Source organism: Heterocephalus glaber, unplaced genomic scaffold (assembly GCF_053883595.1).
Source record: "Heterocephalus glaber isolate CG9 unplaced genomic scaffold, H.glaber_assembly_v1.0 deba00001457, whole genome shotgun sequence".
Classification (NCBI taxonomy): Eukaryota; Metazoa; Chordata; class Mammalia; order Rodentia; family Bathyergidae; genus Heterocephalus; species Heterocephalus glaber.
In genome coordinates this window covers 25,244,212-25,269,121 of record NW_028258305.1, presented here as the reverse complement: position 1 = coordinate 25,269,121, position 24,910 = coordinate 25,244,212, and the positions used below count along the sequence as shown (strand labels likewise).

General features: G+C 38.9%; 2 protein-coding genes across 2 annotated transcripts in view; both read right to left on the bottom strand.

The window, feature by feature from the left end:
- LOC147826996 (tRNA (32-2'-O)-methyltransferase regulator THADA-like) overlaps window positions 1-10,483 on the bottom strand; it is a 191,415-nt gene extending 180,932 nt beyond the window's left edge. The window contains exon 1 of the mRNA XM_087216443.1: window positions 10,394-10,483. Within this exon, the coding sequence (XP_087072569.1) occupies window positions 10,394-10,482 (89 nt within the window). The 5' untranslated portion in view covers window position 10,483. The remainder of the gene's footprint in view (window positions 1-10,393) is intronic.
- Window positions 10,484-14,944: 4,461 nt separating this feature from the next.
- The window catches only part of Thada (THADA armadillo repeat containing), a 139,972-nt gene continuing 130,006 nt past the window's right edge, over window positions 14,945-24,910 (bottom strand). The window contains exon 27 of the mRNA XM_087216438.1: window positions 14,945-19,248. Within this exon, the coding sequence (XP_087072564.1) occupies window positions 19,116-19,248 (133 nt within the window). The 3' untranslated portion in view covers window positions 14,945-19,115. The remainder of the gene's footprint in view (window positions 19,249-24,910) is intronic.

Genomic DNA, 24,910 nt, shown 5'->3' with positions numbered 1-24,910 from the left:
AAAGCTCTTTATGATGACTTCCAGGCTATGAAACATAAAACTCTTATCTCAATCTTCCCCTTGTTGGGTCCTACCTTCTGTGGCATAGATAGCCTAGCTTTGCTCTTGGATACTTTGTTACTTTAGGAAGTCTCCTAGAGTCCTGAAACCACTAGGACTCAGTTCTTAGGGTATAGATCATATAAAAAAGTGGTTAATATACACTGTGTCAGGTTCACAAGAATGTGTGTTATCTTACTAGCAAGACAGTAGGTTCTTTAAGGAAGAAGACCTTTTTCATTACTTTGCAGCTTGCCTAAGACCTAATACTAGCTAGTTACACAATGAATGTCTGGCAAATACTTGGTTAATCAATCAACTGTTTGTATCCTAACTTTTAAGACTGAATGGCAGCAACAGGCCATGGATTATCATCACTGTCAGAAATTTCACTTAAGAATGAGACTGTTTGTAGATCAAATCACTTGTTCTAACATGACCTGAATTGGCCTGTGGAAGTAACAGATAATACCAAAGAGAAGCTGGTCCCTACAAGTTTTGTTTTTCTAGCTTCCTTTGTCAATGCATTCCATAAGCGGTGAACTCCTCATTCCTGTTGCTCAAAAACATATTTAGAAAAAGGTCTTAAAGAGATCTGGCACCATGGATGAAGTTGGCTGATCTCCTCTCTAGGAAATGAGAAAGAAAAGTCGGTGACAAGTGACAGAGTATCTTTTCATGCTAGAACTCTGCAAAAAAGCCACACAATACAGAAAACATGATTTCATTCCACATGCTGAACCTCAGCTTCCCCTGGGTGGAATTCGGAAATTCAGAAAGTCACAAACACAATTCTCCAAATGAGCAGCTAGGCAGAGCCATGGTAAAAAGGAGGCAAGGCAGGTAGCTGCCCAAGTACAATTTCATAAGTGTTAGGAAATACCTTTCACTCTCTCCTTCTAGAGCGTCCCTCTCTAAGTACGGCCTAACACATCACCTCCAAAGTCTTACGGTTTATTTCAATATACATCCCCCTGTAATAGAACAATTAGCCCAAAAGAAAGTAACACAGGGGTCGCTGACATGTCTGCAAAAGAAAGAAATGGGTGCCAGTTTGGCCTGCGGGCAAAGAGGAAAACTGAACCACAGAGGAAAACTCCATTGAGTAGAACTGAAGATCTGCACGTGGACATCCTGCCCAAACCCAACCTGGTGTCACAGTCACACTGGTAAAAAACAAGGGACCAGGATTTCCAAACTGATAGGGGTAGCACATCCTTCCTTTCACTGAACAACTGTTAGCAGAGTAGAATGGTGGGAAAGACTCATTTTCTGTACTCTCCTTCCCTAAGCTTCCTGGAATTCAGCAGTAACCACGTGACAGGTGGAGTTATGGGTCTCTAGCCTGACTGGGGGAGGAAAGTCTACATTAACAGCACCAGCAAAGCTAGTTCTCAGGTGTTTCTACTTTCAATGGGAAAGGCTTAGGGACTTTCTTTCCAGGCATCTCTGTTCAGAAATCCTTTGGGAAATTTGGACAACAAAGAGTTATCTATTTCAAGCACTTCAGAAAAGCATCTTTAACTTCACTAAGACTCAAATGTTCCTTATGCTTCTAAGAAAACAAATGTGGCTTAAGCCAACATCTGGAATGGAGAAAAATATAACAACCACAAAAAAAGATAATTGAATTAATAAGGAATGCTTTTCAGACATAACATCACATAGGCCAAAAAAATATTTCCAAAATGATCCAGAACAAAGCTGTAGAAGTTACTGAGAAGCTAAATTTAAGTAGATTAATTGCTAGGGGGCACCTTTAATGGGATCGCCATAATCATGTGGGCCAACAAATGCATCCCAAATTCTTTTCTTTTGGACATTGAGGAACCCATAAAAATGTGAAACTATGTGTCACAGGCTTAGAGGGAGGCTTATCAATTCTACTCACTGCCCACTTAGAATCTACAGCAGAGCTGTCCAGTTGTTCTGAAATAAGGCATCTCAAAGAGATGTCTTGATGGTCAAGACATGACATAACCCAACCTCAGATGACTGCAGAAATCCTTTGAAAAATACACTCAATATATGATTGGTTTTCCTCAAACACCCTCACTGATAGGCAGCTCAGTATTAGGAAAATCTGTTCACTTCCTTGATGGAAACACTGATTTTCAGAAAATTCTTATTATATTAAAAGCTGACATCTCCAACTTCCCCACTGGGAACAAAAAAGAGAAATTACCTGCCTTCTGCCATATGGCAGCCGCTCAAGTATGTAAAGATCATTACCATGTTACCTTTTCAGACTGTTTCCAGATGTTTAGCTTCCTCCTTATCTTGGTCACTTCCCCTGAATAAATATTAATCAATGACCCTCCTAAAATGGGGAGCCCAGAGTAGCACAATAAAGACAATAATGTGGATTTAGTCTACCCAGCAGAATTCAAAGGGTCTTCAGCTTCCATTCTCTGGAAGAAGCAAGTGACACACTGCTTTCTCACAGTTTACCAGGATATCCCATTTCCCAAGATTTTTTTTTTTTTCTCCATGAAAACTGCTATGATGTCAATTATCTCACATTGTTTACATAGAATTTTGACTTTTAAAAAATCAGAACGTGAAAAATATCTATATTAAATGTTATCTTTTTTTTTAAAGGTTTATCGATTTATTCTTTTGAAACACCAACTCTTTGATTTATTGATTTTTTTTTTTTTTTTTTTGTACCGGGGATCAAACTCGGGTCCTCGCGCTCTCGAGGCCGGTGGCGGAACCACTGAGCTAAATCCCCGGCCCTCTTTCTTTTTTGGTACCAGGGATTGAACTCAGGACCTTGTGCTTGCAAGGCAGGCACAGTGCCACTGAGCTAAATCCCTGGGCCCCTATTAAATGTTATCTTGATAGTCTCAAGCTCTCAATGCAATCTTTCAAGGCTATTTTGAATCTGTTTTTCAATTATGGACTATGTGAAACATTAAAAAAAATATAGAGAATAATATGACATTCAATCATTTGCCCAGCATCCAGCTTCAGAACACATCACAATAAAATTGAAGATCCTAAGATATGGCTTTGCAACTGTCCTCTAACCATACACAGGTAGTGAGCATATCTTTCAATCTGTCTTTATCACTTCCATGCTTGAAGACTATTTTGAATTTTGATTCCCTTGCCTATAATGTACCATACACAAATTTGATAGGCATGTAATCTCATCTGTTTTCATTTAAGTAATTCAAATATTCAATGCCTTGTCTACAACCACCATCCTAGTAATTCCATGAAAACAATGAGGTGACTCAGCTATGACTTATTCTTAAGGAATCCTTAATAGTTCTCTCATTCTCAGCAAATAAAGTACAGAGCACTTGCAAGCAATATATTCAATAATCCTGTCTAAAACAATTGATATCAGCACAATTGTTTGGTCACTAATAAAACATGCCTCTCCCCTCACTTTTTTTTTCTTTTTTTTTGGTACCAGGGATAGAACTCCAGTCCTTGCGCTTGCGAGGCAGGCGGCAGAACCACTGAGCTAAATCCCCAGACCCCTCCCCTCACTTGTGAAAGTCCCTCTGCAGGCTCCTGGCACAACATTCCCATTCCACATTTCTCCCATATTACTGACATGATTCTTGGCTCACCTGTGCCCGAGGCTGTCAATTTAGTGATGTGCCCTCACTCATAGGACACAACGCTTTTTCTAGTGCCTGTCTTATAGCTGGCACCAGGGTCTTCCTTCCAGCTTACTGGCAGAGACATCCCAAAGCAAAGGCTAAAAAAGTTGCCCTTTCTGATTATGAATGTTCCCAGCAGGAAGAAATGCTAAATGTCTAAGGTGATGGACATGCCACTCACTCTGATCTGATCATTATACATTGTTTGTATGTATGTATTAAAAGGATATACTGTACCCATGTACAATTACTGTAGGTCAATTAAAATTTTTTGAATATGTCTTTCCCCCTCACCTCTGTCACCATTAGTGTTACCAACTTCCTCTGGGACTATTCTTAACAGGTAAACCCATGAGCACTGTTTCGTAACCAGGATTATTTATACATTGTACAGATCTTCAGCCTACAGTACACAGGAGCTGCCCTGTTCATGCTACATTAATGTGGAAGACTTCTCCCCACATGTTTTGGCTTAGTTGTAATTCTCTGAACAAGAAAACAGTAGCCCTACTTTTCTATTCCTGTCCATTCAGGCTCCTCATATGGGTGAAAGCCTACAGCAGGATACTGCAAAGTAGACCTCCACAGTGCTCCCTGGAAAGTGGTCAGAGGAGAGGAGTTCACAGTTCAGTAAAGTCTCAGGTCATAGGCTTACGAGACCAGAAAGGACCCGGGTAACATCCAATAGTACACCTTAATTTGACAGGAAAGGAAACAAGGTCAGAGAGGTGAAATCAAATATAAGCAAATGTCAGAGCTCATATTAGAACATAAGACTCCATAAAGGCCAGATAAAACATGAAACCCATTCAAGCCTCTTTTCTACATAACCAGTAACTTGTGGGATACAAAATGTGTCTCTAATTTTGTAGAGCTAGAAGTCCCTTGAGTACTTCTGAGATACATGAATCTGCTCAGCACAAAGTTGAAATTCCAAATTAACTTCAGTCTTGTATCAAATCTAACTCTACATCCAAACTGGACTAAGTAAAGAAAGGTACTACAAAACAGAAAACCTGTAGTTGATTCTAGATGGAGCATATTAAAATTTCTTTATAAAGAATAAGCACTAAGCATCACAGTATGGTACAGTAATGATGAATGGCAACAAAAGACATTAAGTGACAAACGCTATAGACTTTAGAGGAAAGGAGGTGACCAGGAGATGAGAGAGAGACAGGGGGATATAATATTGACCTGAGCAGTCCTGCTACCACTTTTGGCCTCCTTTATCTCTCTGTAAGGAAAATCATGCCCTCCCCTTATCTGGAAGGATTCTGGGAAGACAGAGTGGACAGAAATGTGATGTGTATCCTTGAAGGACAGGTTTCCATGTTACAGTCCCGAAGGGAAGCAGAAACCAACTACTGTCTCTGGAAAACCCACAACTCCCCACCAAGGAAAATAAGCTCTTTCACTTCATAACCTGGAAAAGGAGCAAAGTGATAATCCCTGAACTATGTAACTTTTGAGGAAAACAAAACAAGAGTCAATATTATTTCCCAGTGTCACAGGCTTAAGAGGGCTGATTGTTAGTTTGGGGATTTCCATTTTCTTTTTTTTTAAGACTGGTACAATCTGGTTCAAGAATGGTACAAAGGTTCTAATGACATATTTTTAAAATATATAAACGTGTATTTTTCCATTGTTTGATTGGTAAGCTAGATTTTCATATTTCAACTAAAAAAAAGTTTCCACTGCATAGGTCCCTATGGGTGATGTCTACTGCCATGTTTTTAATTAAGATTGCATTGCTATTTGTACTTCAATATTTATCAGAGAAAAAAAAGAACAGATTTCACTGAAAACTTGTCATTTGCAATGAAAATAACCAAAAGGGGGAGGGGAGTAAGAGTTCAGTGGAAGAGAAGACCTTTTACTTTTTGTTTTTTTAGGGTTTTTTTTTTTTTTTTTTTGGTACCGGGGATTGAACTCAGGACTTTGCACTTTCAAGGCAGGCGGTGGAACCACTGAGCTAAATCCCCAGCCCGAGAAGACCTTTTAAAGTCACACAAAAAAGCGAATGAAATGCAGTGAAAGAATTTCTCCTGAAGATATTAATCAGATTCTGAGATCTTAGTTTTCCTCAACTGATCCCAAATCCATGCAGATCATTACACTGACTCAGAGAAGGTGAAAGTCTGGTCCAAGTATTATTACCAGTAAGTGGCAGAGCCTGGACAGAACTGAGTCCCTTGAGTTCTGGGCCTCTGCTTGGGACTCCAGGGTCCTAGGTTTGGGACCTGTATGTTCTCCTACAGTTCTTCAGTTGAAACTTGAAACTTGCCTGTGAAAAGGAATTCAAAGATGCATGGCCAGAGACATTCTGGTCTCTGAAAGACTTCCTTCTAGTTTCTAGAAAGTCCTGGACATGTAGGTACTGCTGAGCAGTATTCAGAGAGCCAGAATTCCTTTTAAAACATGAATTACTTTGCTTTGTGGTATTTGAACTGGAGGGCAAACAGTCTTAAATCAAAGGCATCACATTAATGTGGTAAAAGGCTATGTGTTTGGATCCAGCACAACTCTAGGCACATAAAATAGACTGGATTAAAAATTATAAATAAGATATGGAGATTACTATCATTTTTGTTCCAAGATGATGCAACAGTCATAATAGCATATACACACAACTTTGGAAAATCCATATCAGTAACTTCTAAGATTTATGTTAAGAAATAAAATTAATAGAGAAATTAGCTTGGATATATTCTTAAATGTGGAATAAAGGAATAAAAATACAAATAATACTTATAAACAGAGAAAGGAAAGAAATAGCAGGTAAACATACACAAATCAAAGAGAAATAAAAAAATGTTGTTGGCACTTTTAATCTTCTCTGCATTGTGCAACTCACTTTAGCACAGTTCACTTTAACAACCCTTGTGTACTCCCAACAGCTGGATATTTTTTTCCTAAACTAAACTCAGAGTGTCTTTTAATCTGATTAGAGCTCTTCCAGCTACATGTTACCATTAACGATGATACAAAGATCAAACACCATCCATCCACAGTGCTATCGTTTCAGCTTTTACACCGAGTCAAAACAGCCCAATCCTCACCATGACCAGAATCACAAAAACTACTCAGAATAACAAGTTTTATGATCAATTTCACTTTCTTACTGTTCTCAGAAGTCATTAAATCAAATGTGCACATTTTTATCATATTTACTATTTTTTTAAAAAATCTGTTTGAAGTTCATTTCCCTAGTGAACATTTAGGGTAGTATGGTTTGTCCCTGTAGTAGACCGATAAAGCTCAAAACTAGGTTTTCTGTGTCTAGGGTCCTTCCACTTTACCACAGAAGATGGTCAAGAACAACAGCCAGCCTTCCTCTGGATCTGACCATGGACCAACCCCACAGCCCCAGCAACTGGCCCACAGATGTGTTTCTGATCACATATGGGTGATCAATCTATAGCCAACCTTTTATTACTGGAAAAGCAAAACAAGAAGCAGATCCCACCAATGGCAGGGACACTGGTTCTATATTCTGAACATAGTCTGAACTCAGATAGTGGCAGTGGATACACAATCTTTATTTCTCTTAGTTGCAGGATTTTCAGGCTTCATAGGCACATTCAATGTGGGTGAACTGCCTATGGACACAAAGGGGAACCGATAATTTTGGTGTAATAGAAGTTCTTATCTAGGACCCTTGGCAAAGCCCTGAACTCTTGGGTTCAACTTACAGTCCTATAACTGCTTTGCTTTCTTCATGAACTTCAATTTCTCCAATGGAAAAAGGAAGTGATAGCACCACCTCTCAGAGTTATGGTAAGCAAAATGTCCAAAAAGGCAGGCTCAATCATGGTTGTCTACTTCCTACTCACTTCTCTGCTCAAAACATGCTTTTTACCCATTCTGTGCACTCCTGGGTCAAAATCTACTTATAAACACCTGATACAGCCTAGCCTACTGTAACTCAAGTGTGACCCTCCTGTCTTATTTGGCTGTAAGGCTCTGATGGTGTTAATATCCCAAATTTGATCTTGCTACTCAGTGTGGCCACAGACCAGGAGCACGGCATCACCTGTGTGCAAAAGGCCGAATCTCCAGACACCTGGAACCCACTGGGATCAGAACTTACAAGGGGCCTAATGGTTGACTGGATGGTTATTTTCAATGTAGTAATTTTTGGCTTCTGGGATGCAACTCATAACAGACTAATTAGTAAAAACCTTCTGCAAAACTGAATGTTTTCAACACAGATGATGAGGTTCTACAGTATATTTTGTTTCTAAGGAACACTTAGCATTCTCTGCATGTGACTTTCTTCCTTGAGTCAACTTTCTGAAAACATTTCTGAAGTCTTTTCCTAGGTATTCATGAAAAAGAGTACTTTTAAGGGCCTTGAAAGTAAAATTTACAACCCAAATTCCTAAAATGAATCACTAAATGCTGGATGGGGCGGGGGTGGTGGTGGTGGTGAACGGGACTGGTGACTATGTATCAGGAAACAAAAACCAGTCTGGGTGAGTAATCGCTATGATCAAAGATAACACAGCCACAGCCAAGGCTTGGCGCAAACAAACGGCCACAGCAATCACATGTCAGAATCTTGTGTTTAATGGTTTCTCACATTAAAATGCATAAGTCAGCTCTGTGAAACCAGGAAGTGGAACCCAGAGTACTACACAAATAATAAACACATTCTCTTAAATTTGGTATTCTTTGCCTTCTGCTCCAAGTCCAGTCCAAATTTGGGGTGGCAGATTAAAACAAAGGTGCTGTTTTGTCAAGAGGTAAGTGGAATCTTAATATGACAGGCTTCTGAAATATTTTATAAGAAAATCTAAATACTTTTCTGGAGGTCTACTTATTAAGGCATTTGATCCAATAGGAGAAAGGAGGTCAGAAGGTCACAGATGCCTTAAAATATGTAAAAGGGCCTATAATAGGGTAATAGACTCTAGAAGCAAGAAAGCCTGATACTGTTGTATACCATAAATACTCTACTCTTGTCGCTCTTTTTCATCCACTCCAAGCTTAAAAAAGAAGATGAGTGGGAACTCAGGCCATATAGCATCACCATCAACATGCTGCCTCCTGCACATTTTAGCAAACTCCTCGAGTGAAGACCAATGTCCTGATGTTCTTGGAAACTGCTGGACAGGGGATATATGCCAGGACCAAGCCTGCACCATACTGGCAAGACCACATAGGGATAATGCAGATATGTTTTTCAAAAGGAGTTATCTCCTATCAGCACCACACACCCACTAGCAGGCAGGGCTCCAGGGAAAATATTACTCACACAGTAGGTTCTAATGAGCTCCTGGACCCACAGCATAATCACCTTCCTACGAAACATTGGAGGCCAGGTAGGGGCAATGGCAAAAAGCCTCATGTCCCTGCTTTCACATGATCCCTTCCCAAAGTATTTAAAAACAAATCTATTAAAATCTCTGAAATAAGAACAAGAAAAAAATACTCCCCTGAAGTCCCCATGTCTAACCCCCTATTTCTATGTAGCTTGATACTACCTCATAATGAAGGGGACAAAAGGTGCCATGCTGAGAGCAGAAGAAGTGCCGTCCATTGGGGAAGGGTAGAGTTTCTCCAATACCAAAAGCAAGAGGAACATGCTTGGATGACGATCTGGTTCTCCCATATCACTGAAAAAGTCATTATCCATAAAAGATTTAAGATTTCAGGAGTGAAGCACTATCTTCAAACACTTTTCCCCATTAAATAATTAGGTATACGAAGTGAGATGCTAAATGATCGAAGAGATAGCTTTCCTTTCTTCATTTTTTTCTCCATTCACTTCATAGCTTCTTAATGTGCACTATGAGGAAAGATTCCTGGCAGAGCTGGGGAACTGTGCTTTTGTACATATCCTCTTCACAAAGCTCATCATTTGCTAAAGTAGAGCCTGTTGTTCCAGACTATGAAATGTGAAACTTTCAATGTCCAAATGTATTTAAGGAAGCATGAACAGGCCATCACTTGGTAGGGCCAAAAAAAGCCCATCTGCACAAACTAGTAATGTGAGGAAATATAAACAAAAGTAAAATTCACTGATATTTTCCCACTACAGATAATGTGCATATATTTATGACAAGTGCAAAAAATTGCTGGGAAGGATATAAAAGCTTGTGTTCTAAGATGTCCATACTGAAAATTTCACTATCATGTATAGAATGTGATCAAAAGGGCAATGCCAAATTTCTCTCTCTGTCTGATGAACTAGAAGCTCTCTTAATGACTCTGTATTTCCAAGGTCACTGGCTATTTTTGCTCCAGTAGACCATGACCAATATGATCACAGAAGATCAGATTAGTCAGCTAACTATGGTAATCTCACAATGATAAACTGCAACAATCCAGTAATAAAAAATGACAGGTATACATTAGCAAACTCAATTTCCAAATGCATACTTTAAAAAAATATGAGGAAGAAAGTAATTCTTAACAGAAGAAATCATCATGTACATGTAAGAAGCTAGTTCCAAATAAAATTGAAAACTGGATTAAATTAGATAAAATTTAATATAAAACTATTTTTAAAAATCTAACAAAGAAATGCGATTTTACATAACTTTCTAGGTACAAATCTATGACAGAAAGCCAAGGAATGTTACGTATTTCATAAAAGCACCATTTTTTTCAAAGCTATCTGTGTTATATGGAGGAAATTGATTAAAAACTGTTGCCTAGAAGAAAAATCTTGACTAACAAAGTACTTCACATCCTTGACTTCATTTTGCCCCACCCTATTTTCTTACCTGTCCACTGTATCAGCTACAGCTTCCAACTGTTTGAGAAGAAAGGGATAGAGTTCCGGGAATCGAGAGAAAAACTCTCTGCCTGTCATTCTATGGAGGAAGGAAAAAGAGATAAATTACTACCATATATTTCTCCTGATCTGTTAACAAAGTCCTCTATTTTTTAAAGAAACATAACTAAAGTCATTTGTTTGAACATTTAATGAAAAAAAGGGTTTTTGGGGGGGTTTTTTGGTACCGGGGATTGAACTCGGGTCCTTGAGCTTGCGAAGCAGGTGGCAAAACTGCTGAGCTAAATCCTCGGCCGAAAAGAAGTTTTTTTAAAAAAAAATTACAACGTCTTAAATTTAACAGTCAACAAATGTGATACATATAATTTTGATTTTGGAAGTGCTCTTGATATATGAACTTTTGTCTCCAATTTTAAGGTTATATGTTTCCAAATATTTGATATAAACTGTCAGGAAAGAAATATGCAACATGTAAAAGTGCCAAGTTTGCACAATCGATTTAAACTATGAGTACAGTCAACATCTGATTGAGACTGACTCAGCTTCAGTGATAAGGGCAGGTCTAGAACAATGTTTCCCAATTTTGGCACCAAGACAGTCTGAATCAAATAATTCTTTGTTTTGGCAGGAGGTGGGGGTGCTCTTCTGTGCTTTGTAGGATGTTTAGCAGGCTCTACCCAATAGAAGCCAGTAACACGATATCCCTCCCTTCAATCGTAACCATCACAATGTCTACAGACACTGCTAGCTATGCTAGTGAGACAAAATGGTCCCCTGCTCTGGTGTACGGTAGGTAACCTGAAGTACAGACTTGGCCTGTGAGGTTCTGGAGGTCCCATTCTGGCTAATATCTATAAGGATTACCTTTTCCATCTTTAGAAAAGCTACTCTTGAATTCTCCCAAGAGCCTAAAAATAGTTCCTTAGATTCCACAACTGAAAAAAGTTCAAGCTAAATTTAGCACTTAGGAAAGTAGACTGTCTCTGTAACTATTAAAGACCTACTCTAAAAGAAGGAGTACAAAGATTCCCTAACCTGACCACTTTTATCAACTCTAGATGTATACTCCTATTAATGAAGACCTAGAATATCAATTTAATATGAAGCATATTTTACACACAGCAAAATGCTCATATCTTAAATGCACCAATCTACACATGCATACTCGTGTCATCCATACCCTCAGCAAAACTCAGAAAATTTTCCATAAAGCTCACACATGCCCTTTCTCAGCCAATCCCTGCCCCCAAACCAACCACTGATTTGATTTCTATTACCAGTTTGGTTTTCTTTATTTTAGAATTTCATAAAAATGTAGTAATATGTTATGTAATTTCTTGTATCTGCCTTTTTCACTCAGCATAAAGTTGTCCATGTTATTTAAGATATCAATAACTGGCTTCTTTTTCTATTGAGTAGTATGTTATTGTAAGAATATACAAGTTTGCCTGTTCGTTCGTTCCCCTGTTGAAAGACACCAGCACTTTCCATTTTTTGGTCATTCAGAATACAATTATTACGAACATTCTTATACCAGTTTTTTTTATGGACATGTTTTCATTTCTTTTGGATTAATATCTGAGAATAAAACTGCAATACGTTTAACATTTTAGGAAACTGATAGTTTGCAAAACAATTATATCATTTTATATTCTCAGCAAGAATAAGTGAAAGTTCTGGTGTTTCTATATCCTTTGCAGTATTTTCTGTTGTCTCTTCCCTTTCCATTTCAGCTATCCTTATGAGTATGCTGTGGTATCTCTAATTCTGACTTGCATTTCCTTGATAACTAATGATGTTGAGCACTTTTCATCTGCTTTGGTTATAAGTATGGCCTTCTTGAAAATCTTATTTATTTATTTATTTATTTATTTATTTATTTATTTATTTATTTTTGAGACAAGGTCTTGCTATGTAGTTCCTTGAACTCTCTATGTAGCCTAGGCTGGCCTCATGGCAATCCTCCTAACTCAGCCTCCTGAGTGTTGGGATTATAGGCATGTAACTACCATGCCCAGCCTAAACTTATTTTCTTAATAATGTCTTTGATCTGCAGAAGTTTTAAGTTTTTGATGAAGTTCAATAATTACTCTTTTGTTTTTCCTTTTATGATTTGTGCTTTTTGGGGCCTCTCTAAGAAATCTATGCCTACTTCAAAGTAACAATGATTTTCTATATTTTCTTCCAGAAATTTTATAATTGGAGTCTGTGATTGATCTTTAATTGGGGGGCACTGGGTAAGATAGAGGTCAAGGTTCTTTTTTTCTACAGTGGTCTATCATATTTTTAATATAATGTTCCTTAAATAGGAGATATACTATGTTCATGGATTACAAGATTTGATATTATAAAGATGAAATGTTTCTCAAATTGACTGTAAATGCAATGCAATTCCAGTAAAAACAATGTGTGTGCATGTGCATGTGTGTAAGTGCTCTGAAAAGGAAATTCTAAAATGCATATAAACACACCAAGGCTAAGGCTAAGACCTACCAAGGGCTAAGAGTAAGAGTAGCAAAGATAAGAGCAAGGTTGAAGGCTAGAGACAGTATCAGAAGTTGTAGTAGTTAGGACAAGTAAGCCCATAAAAGAGAATTGAGACCACAGGAACAGAAACACACAAATATGAAAATTAAGAGCTGAGATGGGAGATCACAGAAAAGGTGGTATGGTTACTAATTATACACACAGATAAAATTAAAGCTGGATCCCACTCTCCCACTATATACAAAATTAAATGCCACTGAATTCAGGACTTTAAAACAGCTACAAGAAAAATGCAAAATAATAAATGCACAGAGGTTTTGGCCTATTTTGAAAATTTGGAATTCTGTCCTGACTATTCCTGGCATGAGGCTTTTCTTTTCTCCCAATGACTACCTCAGGCAGCTTACTTGATACATCCTCCACATACACCCTCGCTAAAGGGTGCCTACAAGACTCTACTGTTCAACCACCAGAATTTTTTTTGTAAAATTGACAAGTCCTAAGTCATAAGGTAATGACCACTTGTTTGAGCACACAGTTGATTCTTCCTCAGGTAGCCCATGTGGAACAAGACTGTCCTGTCTCTCTTGTATCTGACTGTTCCAGACAAAAGGCCTGGCTGAACTGAAGAATAATGGGGTGGTGGGTGAAGCTACAGCTACTGAGATGGAGACAACTGACTATGTGGAGGTGGATGGAGAACAACCTTGACTCCTGGAAAGGAGCACCTTAGATCCAGAGAGGTACAATGGAAGAAGGAATAGTAATGATCTCTATTGCACTACTACAGTCTTTCCTAAGGAAAACTTTCTCCTACAGCACCTCCACAGTTGCAACCACATTAAATTTTATTAACTGCTGGATCTGTCACCCTCCATCAGATAACTAACTCTAAGCACAATTTGATTGTCTTTTCCCTTAACCTTACTGAGAAGTCTATCAGAAACTCTAAGTAATTGCTTTGGCTCCAGCTCCTAATCTTTCCAAGCAAAACAACTGTCAAGACACCTGCATATCTTCCCCATTTCTGTAGCCAACCTCAAACGTTGCACAAGGCAACTGAATGCCTCTCAGCTGGTGGTATGGGCAGAACAGGACAGCTTGGAATGACTGCCCACAAGCAGTTATCTCTAAAACCAAAGACTAGAATCAATTATTTGAACTTAACTACTCCTTTTCCCTGAAAATAAGATCTACCTGGAAAATAATCAGCCTTGAGAACCAAGCAAGAGAATAGTAAGGCAAGGATAGGCTGATTGGGGCTGGCATTTTTGCTCTCTAGTTTTCAAGGCTGATTAATTTCCAGCTTGGTATTATTTTCAGGGAAATATGGTATGAACTTGAAGATTCATCAGCTGGTTGCTAGGCTATGTTTGAGGCAATGACAACATATGCTCTTGGACTAATGTAGAGAGCTCTCAAAATTATGAACAAATGCTTTCTTTACAGGGACATCACATATACCTGTGAAACTGTACTTCTTTTGTGAAAGCAGGTATTAACTTGCTTCTCTCCTCCAAACATGGTGATTTGACGTTAGAGGTAGTTGAAAAGACTTTTAAATGTTTTAGGAAATGCCACCAGATCATGTACCCTTCCAGTGACTATCAAGATCTCTTCAAAATTAGGGATTATGCTTGGTTATTCACATAAGTTTCCCAGAGGAATAAGTGACTTAATGTCTGCATACCTGGTAGCAGGTATCTCTACTAAAAGAGATCTCCAATTAGCAAACATGGTATAAAATTTGGCAACTGACTTTAACTGAAGTAGTCACTGACAGCACTTGAGCCCCAAAGGTCACTCAAGTCTCCTTCAAGTCATAGGAAAGGGTTATTATGATGAAATATTGCCCTTAGTTTCCAATTTGTAGGTTAAGACAAAGTCTGGAGCCGGGTATAGCGGTCCATGTCTGTAATTCCAGCTACTTGGGAAGCTGAGGTGGGATTACAAGCTGAAGGTCAGCTTAGGGAACATAGTAAGATCCTGTCTCAAAATAAAATAAAAAGGGCCACGGATGTAGTACAGTGGTAGAGTGCTTGTCTAGCATGTAGGAGGCCCTGGTAGATCCCAGTACCCATCCTATACACACACACACACACACACACACACACACACACACACACACACAAACATGACGAGGTCTTCAATTGCTAATACATTCAGAGGTATACGGATTAATGGTTTTGGCTAAGCAGAAAGGTAAACAGAAAAAATTCAAGAGAACGCCATAGACCCTATTGGTTTACAAGACCTGTGCAACTGATTGGATGTGAGACACTGAGGGACAAGAATGATGTTAAGCTGAAAGGTGCACTCATCTTGCTGCTGCTTGGAGTCCTATTAACAGTAACCTAAATTGAACATTTTACGAGACAAACTGAGTGAGATTTAGTCAGAACCTGTCAGTCAGGTTAATCAAAGAAACTGTCAGTGTGGCATCCTCGTGGGAAAATCCTCCGGCAGTGATGAAGGCACAGAAATGAGGGGTGGATGTGGCTGAGAGGTAATTCTCAGTGAGTTCCTTACCTTACTGCACATCTTACAAAGGGAGGCTCTGCCCTTTGGTCTGGACTCCACTCAATGATGTTTATATAACAGCCTGGGAGGAGGATGCAGTGTCCTCCTCCGGAACCAGGGCAGACATTGTCACTGCTCATCAGAAAAGACTCTGGTTCCCTGACTGAATTCCTCTCTTGTGAAGCAACCCACAGCAAGAAGAGGCATCATCTGTCCCTCTTTACACTGCCCTGAGTTCACTGGAACTCAGGACGCTGACACAAAATTGCTGATACTCTAGATATGTGAGGCTGCTGGGACAGGAACTTATTTCTTTGAAAATTAATCATGAAGAAATATATTTATCCTATATTCTTTGAGTGGAAAAACAAGCAACTGATGAAAGATAGTTCTTTATAGAGTTTCAGCTAGTATATGAAGATGTGACAACAGAATTATAAAATCATTATTTTATAATACCTGATAACAATAATGCGTTCAGGCAAAGATTAATGATAGCAGCTAAAACTATCAGGCAGAAAGTTGAAAAGAAACTTTGTAATAAAGGGTCAAGATGACATACTCTGACATGAGCTCACTGATCAATCATAGCATTACTAAATATGGGGACACTTTAAAAGCCTAACGTATTAGGAAGCATACACACTACTTATAAACATTCTGCCCTAAAGAAAACTCAATCTCAGTATAATCAATTCTATAATTTTAAATACCATTTTACCAGACATAAATAGGAAAAGCAGAACAAGTTAATACTATAAGAAAGCATTTAGTTATATCCAGAATCTTAGATATTTTGTAAGGAAATTGACAAGTTTCACTAATACACTAATGGCAGAAGATAAGCATAAAATGTTATAAAACCAGAGAGACTTAGGAAACTAAGAAATTTGAAACTTATGAGGTAAAAGACTTAAATGCATTGTATGGAAGCCTGTTTGGTTCCTGATGCTAATAAATCAATGATTAAAAAGACATTTGTAAGAAAATAAGAAAATTTTGACTATTAAAGAATTATTAACTTCATTAGATGTGATAATAGCATGGTGGCATTTCTTTTTAAATTCCTTTTCTACTCAGTAATAGACAGTGAGAAGATTTACAGGAATAACCTTCATAGGAAGGTTAAGAAATGGAGGAAATAAGATTGGCAAAATGTTGCCAAGTGCTGAACCCAAGTGATAGATATACAGAGGTCAATTATATTGTTCATTGTTGCATTTGTTGAAAGTCATAATAAAAACTTTTAAAATAAAAATAAGAAAGATAAGTCACAAATGAGGGGAAAATATGTATCTAAGAGAATGTGCCTAAGAATTACATAATCAGTATCTAGAATATATGATGAACTACAATGAATCAATAAGACACAACTCAGTATAAAGATGGACAAACCTATCAAAACCATTCACAGAATGATCCTTGAGTCTACGTGCTCTTACCAAATCTCTTTCTATACAACCAAAAAGGTATGATATATTCTCTTAAGAAATCAATTGTTAATTACTGGGGGACTAAATCATTCCTTAGTGGCTGGATAGCTCTTGGCTGAATTAGACAAGCAGTCTCACTTATACAGACCATATGATTCTATCACTATGACTTAGACACTCCCTGACAGATATATACTGCTGACCATAATATTGTCAGGAAAAAAAAAAAAAGACAATGAAATACTATTTTAAGAATAAAGTCATTTTTTCAAGTGAATTAAAGCTAACTGTCTCAAACAGCAAATTGCCTCATTTAGTTACTTTAGCAAATATTTATCAGTTATTCTATCTTGGAGTGTATATAAAGAAAGTGTTTCTCAAACATAAACATTTGGTGAATATTTTAACTAACTGTTTTGCTTTTAGGAGCTAAGTAGGGTTTTTACTATATCTTTTCAAAAATATATTCAGTTGTCCCTTGGTATCTATCCATGGGGGTGGGGGTGGTGGTTTAGTTCTAGGACCCTTGCTGATGCCAAAATCCATAGATGCTCAAGTACTTTATATAAAATGGCATAGTATTTGCATAAAATCTATGCCTATCTTCCTGTATTCTTCAAATCATCTCTAAACTACTTACAATACCTAATACAAATGTTATGTGAATAGTTGCTATGCTGTATTGTTTAAGGAATAATGACAAGATGAAAAGTCCACATGTGATCAGTATTTTTCTGGATATTTTCATTCTGTGGTTGGTTGAATGTGGGAAAGCAAAACCTGCAAAGAGAGGGTCACTGTGCTGTGAAAACTATTGTTGCCCTGTCAGATGATGTGGGACTCAAAACCATCAACTGTGCACTTATCAGGACTTAAGGAAAACCAAAATTATATTCTTAAAGGAATTTTGCCTTTGCTCAAGCACTCTGAGAATACAGGATGAATCTTTCTAGTCTAACACTCAGGCTCACCAACCGTGTAAGAAAATCCTGGCCCTATTTCTGGTTCAGGTCACTCAAAGGGCCAGAATTCTGATTTACAACAAACACAAATGCCTTGAGCTCCATGTATTTGCTAGGGAGCACCAACCACCTTAACACTGCATCCACCAGACTCCTAAAGACTTGGCTAATATTTATGTAGTGTGCCTGAAGCATATGCAATATTAACAATTTTTGTGTATTATTAAAAAAAAGTCTCAAGATGTAGGGGGTAGGAGGGATATGGCAATTACCTAAGGGTCTTAATTCACGCTTCACTCACCTCTGACTCTCAAATATACGAGATCCACAGCATCTTGAACCCAGAGCTAACACCGGCCTTCAACTAACCATGACTACATTAGTTTTTATGGACACACTGAGTACAGGATCACCACTTTTTTTTTTTTTTTTTTTTGGTACCAGGGATCGAACTCGGGTCCTTGCGCTTGCGCAGCAGGCAGCGAAACCACTGAGCTAAATCCCTGGCCCAGGATCACCACTTCTAATGGTGCCTCTTTGTGAAGGAAGTTCACCAGATTTGAGGCTGCCTATATAGGTCTCTAATAGAGCCTTCCTTTCAAAGCCAAGATCAAGGTACCATTTAAGTCATATCTGAATCTCTCTCCTCTGAATCCTGAAACATGTGAATCTTATCTCTTACTTGGTACTTACTCAAAACTATAATGTGATTATACTTTTCTCACGAAAGTAGCTAACATTTTTTTTAAAGTATCTACAATACTTCGAGGTTGGAAATGTATCATTGAGGGCTGGGGAGTTTAGGGACAGTTTTGTGTGAAAAACTTATATAAAGTACTGTAACAGCCCCTTGGCTTCTCATCTTCACTCTTCAATCTAACTTTGCTGTGATAGTTCTTTCTGTAAAACACAAATCTGATCATTGACATGAAATTAATAATCCCCTTATGCTTTTTGGGAATAAAGTCTAATAAACTCATTAGCCTTTTAGCTGTCTCATTTGTCCAGACATTTATTGCTTTGCCATCTTTATAATCTAGTCACACAGAATTTTGTTGTTTTGCTTTGTTTTGTTAGTTTCATCAACATTCCATGCTCTCCAAAGCCTCCAGGTTGTGGAAAATATATCCTTCTGGAAACACTTCTCATACCTCCACAACAACCAACCTTCTTGTCAGACTAAAAACAATTCTTCCATTTTTGGTTTGAGCAGAGTTCTTCAAGGACATCTTCCCTGATATTTCAAGTTTAACTTTTAGTCAGTTTTCCATTCTATAACAAATATATAAGACCAGGTACTTCTGTAGTTTTAAAATTTTGTTTGGTTTGTTGTGTTTTTATTTTGCGTCTTTAGCTCATAGTTGTGAAGGTTCACAGGAATGGTGCTGGCATCAACTGACGCAGGGTGAGGACCTCCAGGGAGACAGATCACAATGGTGGGCCTATGAGCAGGAGGAAGAGATCACAATGCCAGACAAGAAGCCAGAGAGCAATTCAGCAGTCAGGTTCACTCTTATAACAGCTCACTCATTTTGAAAACTAAGGGTTCCATGAGAACTACCTTAATCCCCTTCCAAGGGCAGCCCCCAATGACCTCTCACTAGGCTTCAACTTTCTGAGATCCAACCACCTCTCAAAACTGTCACACTGAAGATCAAACTCCCCACACATGAACCCCTTTGGGACACATTCAGACCATATCCAAACATACATCTGGCTTAGGTGCCTATCCTTGGTTCTATGCCACAACCTGTGCTCTCCCCATCACAGCACTTGGAGCACGTCATATATGGAACTTCCTGTTCACTTGCTTAGTTCTCCCATCAAGTTACACATTCTCCCAGGAAGAGACTATAGCTATCTTCCCCCCAGTATCTCAGATATTAAGTCTGATGCCTAGTTTACAGCTAGTGTCCAATAAGCAGTTGCTAGGTAAATAAAGCAAACAAATGGAAACAGTCTTTAGGCAGACTGGGGGAAAAGGAATTATGACTTGAGGTTGGAACTAAATAATTTCATAAAGTCTATCACTGGCTACTCCTAATGACATTCAGAATCACCTCTGAATTAATAAATTGAGTATTCTGCCAGGGCTTGACATTTTCTTAAACAGAAATAGATAAAGCATGTCTCACTAGTTTATAAACAGTTTAATTCTAGTTCACCTAAACAAGCAAATAGGCTGATGTTACCTCCACAGATAAAAGAAGCCTTGGAGGTAAATTCTCCAGTGACAGGCCTTTCAAACCTGTTTACCTATGCAGTCAAAACTAGCCCAGCAACTTTATGAAAACAATAGAAAGGATAACTAAAAAAAACCCAAAAACTGAACCTCAGTTAAGTTCACGCTTGTGGGAAGAGAAAAGAGAACCAAAAAGTTGTGAGTGGGATAAAATAGGCAGACACTGGTGGAAACAAACAAACCTGGATAAAGGATGAGAATGAAGCAGCTTTAAACTCATAACTGTTAGGCTATGCAAGAGATGTGTTAATTCCTAACCCACCAGGTAAAGATATGAAAGTATAACCAGACAGAGGCCTGTTAGGGCTCAGAAAACACAACCCCAAAACAGGACTGCAGGATACCAGATATGCCACCCCATCATACACTTCACTGGCATGTTTTGACCTGGATATTCTGAGAAATTACAGTCACAGGAGTAGCTCTGAAAAAAGTTTTATGAAATAATTTATGTCTGTAAAGGAATCCTACATTAGTGAAAGTATATCAGGAAGAAAGCTGCTCAAAGATAACTTTTATTATCTAAGAGACTGTGGATTTGCACAAGACAATCTTTATTCACTGTACAATTCCTCCACTCTCCCTTAACTTGTCCCCATCCCCTTCAGGATCCCCAAGCCCCTATTTCTTTCTGTAGCTCGGGAAGCTACATATGCTTCAATCATCTGGCCTTCTCATATTTTGTGGGACTCCAGTGTGTATGTAAATAATTAAAATGGCTTTTCTCCTGTTAGTCTGTTTTATGCTGATTTAATTCATAAACTAGCCAAAGAGCCCAGAACTGTGAGTTATATAATTTTCCCTCTCCTACAGGCTCTTGGGGAAACACATAAGACTAGCACCAAGTATAAGGTGAGTGGAACAAGGGGATTGTGAGCTCCTGACCAGAGCACTCTTCCAACTGACAGGAGTCCAGCCATGGAGAGAGTCAACAGAGATCTACTGTGTCAGTGAAGAGATCTACCCACCACCATTTAGTTTTAATTTAGAAAGCTTTGTAAAAATTGTTCTAGCCCTACTTGCTTATGGAGAAAAAAAAATCAGACAATAAAGAATACTGCAAAGAAAAATTTTAAAATCATCACAAATTCACCACCCAACTTTAGTCACCAGTCTTATGTTTTGCCTGCCCATGTACACCTCTCCCCTCTTCACATGTTGTTCTATAATGTGTTTTTTGCATGTAAGAATATATCAAGAATATATTCTATATCCATCCAAACCCAGTATATCATAGCCTCTGTGTGGTAACTCTGTACTTCTACCATGTTTGACAGTATGTCTGCTGATAAGCTCCTCCAGGGCACCAACCCAGACAACAGTTGGGAAGTATTTGCCCCCACCTTGGCTAAGTCCTATAGAAAGCAGTCCTTATTATGTTCAGAAACTCCCTTTGTCTGCACATTCCACATCTAAGCTTGGTAATGTGGAGGGTCGGGTTCCTGAGTTTTGTGACAGCATGTGCCCTCTGCCCATGTGGGTAGGTTTTAAATACAGCCTGCCATCTGACAGACTAGAAAACCTTCGCTTGAATCAAGTTTTGATTTCTCTTAGAAATTCTATCCTTAAGATCTGCCATACATAGTTAAAGGTAAAATAGTAGAAGGAGATGCTTCAGAGCTTAACAAATGCACCCTGGTGAAAACACATGCAATGAAAACACGCATTTGGGAATATGTGATAAAAAGCAAAAGAAGAAATGCTCACCCCCTAGTTCCTACATGTATATTCCACATTATTCTTAATCACATCAAGTACAGAGGTCAACAGAGTAATGCATAAAGGTACAGAAAGAGAAAGCTAACAAAGGCAAGCAAAAACATGCAGGAGTAAGGAACTGCATAGTAAACAGCAGCAAAGGCGTAGGTTGTTCCCTTGCTTTGAAAAAACAAGATTTATTCACAGGCCATGGAACAAACACCATAAACCTGGTCATAAGATGGAAACAAATGCTGAAGGCAAAAACCTGAAAGCTTTCAGTTGGTGTTTCAAATGAGAACTCGATAAACTATTAAAGCCATGCCACTCCCTAGATTCTGGCTAATAAAACTGCTCCGGAGGAGAGAAATCAGCTGAGGAAGGGCCTGTCTTCTAGCCACAGTGATTGCTGATAAAACAGCAATCTCATCTTAAAAAAAACAATATCCCCCAAATGGAAACAAACCTACAAGGAAGATGAGCACACACACGCATTTCAAAGGATACGATCAAATGCAAACTAATAAAATAAAAACAATGCATAAAAAGGAAACCCAGATTTGGAATCCCACCAGGAAGGCCATCTGTGACTGTTCTTGGAATCTTACCACCTCTGACTATGCTGACACCAACACATATCTCTAGTAGTGAGCAAAAGAATGAGTAGGTACAATCATATATTAATTAAAAAGTTAAAAAACTTTTAGAAAGTAGAGATGTCAAGAGTACCACAGTCAGACTCTTACACGCGACTCGCACAAGGCTTTGATTCTCTGCCCCCCAAGAACAAACAAAACAAAAAAAGCCCAGCATGACATTCTTTTTAGCCCTCAGGCAAATCATGTAGGAAGTGGAGGAAAGGCACTTGCCCAAAGGCCCCAGTTTGAGTGCTGACTGGTCAGCTCACCTCCTAGTCCTCTCATTCCTTTATATTCCCTGGAGAAAGCCATTACAGTCTTGGGCTTGTTCAGTGGTTTTCTAATCCTTCTCTTTTAGGAGCTGCTCTTGAGATGGAGAATTCCCAAATCACTAAACTGACTATCACAGTACCACTCTCATAGAGAGAAGAGAAAGGTCTTGGTTCTGGCAGGGGCCCACTATTCTCCCAGGGAAGTCACTCGCCCAGGAGCAGGCCTGGAAACATGCTTCCATGTATTGCACAGCCAGCTGGGGAGTAAACACACATTTCTTGAACTCCTCATGTGGGCAAGTTTCCATGTGGGCAGCTTATATGGAATTTTTCTCATAAGAAATTTCTTGGAAAATGTTTCTTTTCTTTTTTTTTGGTATCGGAGATTGAACTCGAGACTCTTCGCTTGCAAGGCAGGCGCTGGAACCACTGAGCTAAATCCCCGGCCCAGAAAATGTTTCTTATTGAAGCCTATTACCTCTAAACTCTCAGAGTCAAGTAATCTTCAATAGTTTAATTCATAATCATTTTCATTTTTTGTTTTTGAGACAGGATCGCACTCTGTAATTCAGGCTGCCTTGAATTCACTATGTAGCCCAAACTGGCCTCAAACTCACAGCAATTCTTCTGCCTCACCCTCCAGGGTGCTGGGATTATAGGTTTGTACCACCACATGTAGCTCATAATCATTTTCTAAACAGTCTATGGGAGACTGTTTCCAGAGATGACTAACAAACTCCCACCTTCCCCTGTACATACATTCTTTTCTTTCAAGAGGTGGGATTATTTCCCATGCCCCTGACTTGATGATGTCTTATGACTTGCTTTGATCAACAGAAGGCAGTAGAGGTGATGCTGTGTGAGCACGCTTTAAGGGCTCATGGCAGCTTCTTGGGTTCATCCTCTTGAAGACCTGATTACCTTGCTAGAGAGAGAGCCCATCAGTCATTAGTCATATATTCCCCCAATTCCAGCCCCAGCTAAGGTCCTGGATGGATGACTGCAGATGATATCACATGGTGAAGTAACACCAAGCCGAACAAAATGATACACTGTTATTTTAAGCCACTAAATATTGAAGTGGTTTGTTTCACAGCAATATGTAACTGAAATACAGTTATAATACCGAAAGCATTGAGTTAGACTCTGTGGAAGAAGTAATTCTAAATACAGAGGATAACGACAGGGACACAATTTAGTTTAACTATTATATTGACTCTTAAAAGACAGAAGTCTGAAACCAGTATTAATGGCATCAAAGTCAGGGCACCTCTGCAGGTTCTATGGGAAAACCCCATCTTCTCTCTTTCAGCTTCTGGGGGCTGCCACACTTCTCAGCTTACATAGGCATCACTCTCAACTCTGCCTTTGTAGTTACTCCATTTTCTTCTGTCTCTCAAATCTCTCTCTGTCTCAGTTGTATAAATGATTACATTAGGGTCTGCTCAGATAATCTAAGATAATCACCTGCTATGGCTGGGATACAGTTTAAAGTGTCCCTCTTCAAAAATTCACAGGTTGGAAGTTTTGGTCACAGTGTGGCAATGTGGGAGTTGAAATGTTTAGCAGATGGGCCCTAGAAGGAGCGGATAGGGAGGGAGTCCTTAGGTCACTGGGGTAGCTTCCTCAGAAGAGATAAGGCATCTCTTGTGGGATTCTTGAGGTCTCCTAAGAGTTTTTCTAGGAGCAGGCCCAACCTCTAAATTGCTTCTCTGGCTTCCCATTTGGTGATGCTATCTCTCACTCTCACATAGGCTCCTACCATTATTTGTATGCTGTCCACCTGATCATCAGAAACGGAACCAATGAGGCCACCTGATCTTGAATTTTCAGCTTCCAAAACTGGTTCTAAATAAACCCCTTTATTTTAAAAGTTAGCCTGCTTTCAGTGTTACATTATAGCAACAACAACAAGAACAAAGTGAGCTAAGCCTGGTGGCATATACTTGTAATTCCAGCTACTCAGGAAGGTCAGGCAGTAGGATCCCAAGTTCAAGGCCAGCCTTGGCAACCTGGGAGGACCCTTTCCCAAAATAAAAACTAAAAAGGGGCTGAGAATGTAGCTCAACACTCCCTGGGTTCAATCCCCATCACCATGGGACAGGGCAGGGGCACACTAATATATCATCCCGTGTCAAGGTCCTTAACTTGATCACATTTACAAAGACCTCCTTTCATCATTTCCTTATAAGTTAACATTTATAGGTCCCATGAAATTAGGACCTGGTATCTTCAGAGGCCAGACATAAATGCT